Source organism: Mizuhopecten yessoensis, unplaced genomic scaffold (assembly GCF_002113885.1).
Source record: "Mizuhopecten yessoensis strain PY_sf001 unplaced genomic scaffold, ASM211388v2 scaffold10225, whole genome shotgun sequence".
Classification (NCBI taxonomy): Eukaryota; Metazoa; Mollusca; class Bivalvia; order Pectinida; family Pectinidae; genus Mizuhopecten; species Mizuhopecten yessoensis.
Genome location: NW_018408440.1, coordinates 1567541 through 1572863, shown reverse-complemented (window position 1 = coordinate 1572863; position 5323 = coordinate 1567541). Strand labels below are relative to the sequence as shown.

The window sequence follows — 5323 nt, the reverse complement described above, 5'->3', positions numbered from 1 at the left end:
GAGTGGGTCTGATATGAACCCGATTTCTTCTGTACGTAGCACTATTTTGTGCTTGCACTGTGTATGTGTACTCGCCAATGGCGTCTAGTACTTTTCCCAGTTTCCACCTCTCTTCCGGTTTGTGTTCGAAATACACATTTTGGTCACGCTTTAATCTCGGCAAATCTCGAGCTGTTTTGTCTTAATACTTCTTGACCGATTTCTTCCGCTTTTCCCGTTTTTCAATTTTCATTCCTGTCTCCTGGTTCCATGCTGGAAGCAATGTGCGCGTTTGACGTCCAAACATAAGTTGGTTAGGGCTCAGTCCAGTGTCCTGTCGAGGAACATTCCGCAGCTCCATCAAAGCCTCGAATTGGTCCTGTCTGTTCCGCTCACATTTTATCATTAAGTTTTAATCACCTTCACCGCAGATTCTGCTTTACCATTTGCTCGCTGGTGGTGAGGTGAGGAGGTCTGGTGAAAAATACACCACTTTGAAGTAAATGCCTAGAATTCACTTGAGGTGAACTGGGGGCCACCATCTGATACTATGGTCCTCGGGATGCCAAATCTCGCAAATTGTTTCTAGAGGATACCAATGACCACAGTTGAAGTAGTTTTCTGTAAGAGGTCAACCTCAATGAAGTTACTATAATAGTCAATGCTGACCAAGTAGCGCTTGTCCTTTATTTCAAACAAGTCCGCTCACTGACATGATACGATCACGGTTTTCAGATGGGTCAGCGACCGTTGCTCTGCTCAAAGTATCGGCAATGACAAGTTTGTTACCTTTAAGGAATCTAAACTCAATATCGTACCTTAAGAGTTTAAACATGATATCCTGCAACCGACGGGGAGCACTGCTGATAGGTTTCCTCAAAATGTACTCTAGAGGTTTGTGATCATTTTGTACTATGATCTTGTGTCCATAGGTGTGTTGGTCAAATCTTTCTACACCGTATAGTACAGCCAGAGCGTCCTTTTCAATCTGTGCCCATTTGCGTTGCGAGGGATTAAGAGACCGATACGCATATTTAATGGGTTTCCCATCTTGGAGTAGAACAGCACCGAGTCCATCTTTGCTACTATCAACCTGCAACCATATTTCCTTCCCAGGGTCAAAATATGAAAGTACTGGGGCGCTTGTGAGCTTCTGTTTCAGCTCTCGGAATGCATCTTCACAGGCTGATGACCAGTTAAAATCAGTGTCCTTGCGAGTCAGAGCTCTCATTGGTTCTAACATTGTTGACAGTCAAGTTAAGAACCTCACCATGTATTGAATCATACCGTGTCCTGCAATGATGACGTCATCAGCAATGGTGAATGTTCCATCAAGTCCTTCAATAGCCTCGTTTAACTTGCGTTGGAAAATGTCACTGGATACATTTAATCAAAATGGTAGGCGTGCCCATCGATAGCGACCAAAAGGTGTGATCATAGTGGTTAGTTCACTAGACAGTTCGTCTAAACGGACATGCCAGAATGCCTCTTTAACATCCAATTTGCTGAATACACGTGCATTTTGTAGCTTAGGTAATACATCATCCAGTGTTGGGAAGGCACAACCTTCTCGCAGCATGGCAGAGTTGAAACCTTGAGGGTCTAGACATATTCGTAATTTGCCATTAGGTTTGTGTACTACAGCCATCTGGCTGACCCTGGCTGTGGGTTTTGTCACTGGTATCAGAATACCTCTCTCAACAAGGTTGTCAAAATCAAATTTTACACGATCCTTAAGAGCGATGGGTATTTTCCTACAGGGCAGGAATCTGGGTTTGACCTCGGGGTTAAAAGTTGGAGTAACTTCACCCAAATCTCCTGGTTGACTTGTAGTTTCAATCTTCCAAATGAACTTTTCTTGATTCACAGTCACAAATCCAAGCTTTCTAATTGTTTGAAGTCCTAGGAGGCACTGTAGCTTGTTAGGGACCACAATACAGCTTACATTATGCTGTTCTCCACTCTTAGGATTCAGTACGTTAAGCGTTGCTTCACCTTCAGGGCATAGAGTACTGTCATTAAACATGCGAATCTTTGTCGTGCATACACGTACCTGTTCACGCCGAACATACCGTTTGCATATGGTGTTTGCATCTGCAGCACTGTCTAGTTGAAAACGCACATCACAGTCATTCACCTGCATTCGAGCAGTGATCCTCTCTTTTTTATCAGCATTTCTTACTGCATTTAACCAGCAGTCATCAGAGTCAGATTCAGAGTGACCTCCCCCTTCTGCACCCAGAAGGTGTATCGTCTTGCACTTAATGATTTCGTCCGCCACACTTTCCACAAGTTTTGCCCCAGGCAGGACATTCCTCTTTTTTCATGACATGTGATTTTCCACAGTATTTACATGATTTCACATTTTGATTATCCTTTTTTACAAACTTCTTTTGAGCCTGTGCCTCGTTTTGTTTTTCTTGGTCTGATTTCACTCTGTTAACCTTTGTGTGCACGTGGTTGTTCGAATGCAAGTTAGTCTTCATTTCCTGTGCCTGGTTATTGGCCTGCTCATAGGATTGACATATTTTGATTGTCTTGCGTAAATCCAGGTTGTCATCTCGAAGTAGCAGCTGTTGCATTTTCCCAGTAGTTGTGATCTAAGCTCTGTTAGGAATTGGTCAAATGGGTCGAAATAATTCATAGACCAAAATTTATGACTTTCCGCAAATTCGTTTTGACGAGGATTACAATATTGTTAGATTTTCTCAAACACATCTTTAGGATCATTTTTATCCTTGCCAGTCCAATCAAAATGATCGTACACTTTAAGAAGGGTCTCCCCACCACAGTTTATGATCGTCGCGGTTTGTATCCCCTTGTCCAACATTTGGATTCCGCTAGCTATTAGATAAATCTCAATACTGCGTTTCCATACGTTGTAATTCTCACTGACATTACCGGTTGTCAGATTAAGTTCTGTGGGTAAACTCAGATTAGAGTTTATGTGTTGGATAACTGACTCACCCATCGCGGATATATAGTCGAAACCACGTGGTGCGCTCACAGCGTTCCCAAAAAACACATCAGAGTGATTTTTCTTAGTGAGTGTCGACTTTAACAGTTATAAAGTCATTAGGCCCGATTCCTACCTCTCTCGCCGCTGCCACCATGTTGATAACGTTTCAAGTTCTTACAGATAGGTACGGGTTCTCATGATCACAGACAACAACACATGCATGGACTTCCATCTTAGCTGTATATAACTCATAACGAGGTTTCACAGTCGGTAAATGTAATGTTAGGAATGATATAAACTAACGGAACGCAATCATCAACATTTATCAAAAGAAAAATAATAAACACACCAACAAAAATATAATTTAATGTTTTTACTTTGGTGTCTCGAACGCACGGTAGTCAAAATGCTAGCGTATGTTTGTAAACATTGACACGAGGTTTGCGGTAAGAAGTCTGTCAATATTTACAAATATGCATACGCGGTAAGCTGGGTCACATTCTACAATCGAGTTATTGAGAAATAAACAGACTTGCCCACACTTGGGTTATCGATTCAAAAACAGTGGCAATTGTAAATATTCGCTAATAATAGCATATGTGACACAAAAAACAGATGTTCTTATTAGTATTAGTATGAACGTCCAAGGGACTACATTTAAAATTTTCCGAATCCCCATTTTCAGTATTGTCGTTCGAGTGGTCTTAAATAATACTTTTGTAAATAACGTTAAATGATACATCGTTTTGAAATGTAACTTGTCGTTTTCATTGAACGGCGTCATTTTCTGACCAGTTGATTGACTGAGTGGTTTTACGTCTACACCAGACGATTGTGACCAGTTTCTGTGCCGGACTCATTATATTACAAATATATATACTGTTTTACCGTTTCGGTCCAAAATACGGAAATGTTAGGGTAAAAAAACGTTTACAAAATTATTTCAACGTTTGTGTCTACTATATTTTAAATGTATGGCACATTTTAAATATGATCAAATTACTTAGACTTTACAATTACCAAATAGACTATACTGCGACTTTCTTATGTGAGGTCGACGAATGAACAACATATTACTGACAAACAGTTACACGTTTAATTTTATGTAACGTTCACATGCTGTGCTACATTTTGTTAATATCGAGAATATAATTGAATTTTGAGATTAAAAATAAATCCCTTTCTTACTTTCTTCATCTAATATACATAAGTTACGATATCTTGGTGCAATAATGAAAGTCATCTCGACCTTCTCTCTAAGCCTACTAAGGGGTGAAATTTGTGAACAGGTAAATAACACTAAAAACACCTGTGTCCAATGCTGAGAGCAGGAGGCCAAAGACACACCTTTTTACATGTGTATGACATCAAAGGGATGTCAGCAGATTTGCTAGGGGGTACCTGACTTCATTTCAGTTTAGTTTCTTTAGTTACCTACAGATTTATACTGCTTAGAGAGTACCACAATCCTACAGCCTTATAATGCTTACAGATTACCACTATCCTACAGATTTATACTGCTTAGAGATTACCATTATCCTACAGCCTTATAATGGTTACAGATTACCACTATCCTACTGCTTTATACTGCTTAGAGTTTACATTTTACTGCTTAGATATAACCAGTATCCTACAGCCTTATAATGCTTAGATATTACCAGTATCCTACAGCTGTATACTGCTTAGAGATTACCACTATCATACAGCTGTATACTGCTTAGAGATTACCACTATCATACAGCCTTATAATGCTTACAGATTACCACTATCCTACTGCTTTATACTGCTTAGAGTTAACCTTTTACTGCTTAGATATAACCACTATCCTACAGCCTTATAATGCTTACAGATTACCACTATCCTACTGCTTTATACTGCTTAGAGTTAACCTTTTACTGCTTAGATATAACCACTATCCTACAGCTTTATACTGCCTAGAGTTTACCAGTATCCTACAGCCTTATAATGCTTAGATATAACCACTATCCTACAGCTTTGTAATGCTTAGAGATTACCACTACCCTGCAGCTTTATAATGCTTAGAGATTACCACTACCCTACAGCTTTATTATACTTAGAGAGTACCACTATCCTACAGCTTTGTAATGCTTACAGATTACCACTACCATACAGCTCTATACTGCTTAGAGTTTACCATTATCCTACAGCTTTATACTGCTTAGATTTAACCACTATCCTACAGCTTTATACTGCTTAAAGATTACCACTATCCACAGCTTTATACTGCTTAGAGATTACCACAACCCTACAGCTTTATACTTAGAGATTACCACTACCCTGCAGCTTTATTATACTTAGAGATTACCACTACCCTACAGCTTTATTATACTTAGAGATTACCACTACCCTACAGCTTTATAATAT

General features: G+C 39.5%; 1 protein-coding gene across 1 annotated transcript; it reads right to left on the bottom strand.

Annotated features, from left to right (window-relative positions):
• Positions 1-1369: 1369 nt before the first annotated feature.
• On the bottom strand, positions 1370-2561 carry LOC110459805. The gene is made up of 2 exons (XM_021512253.1): positions 2333-2561; positions 1370-2160 (listed from the first exon to the last, which is right to left on the bottom strand). Exons 1-2 carry the CDS (start codon positions 2559-2561, stop codon positions 1370-1372), a joined length of 1020 nt encoding a protein of 339 aa, XP_021367928.1.
• Between the last annotated feature and the right edge of the window lie 2762 nt (positions 2562-5323).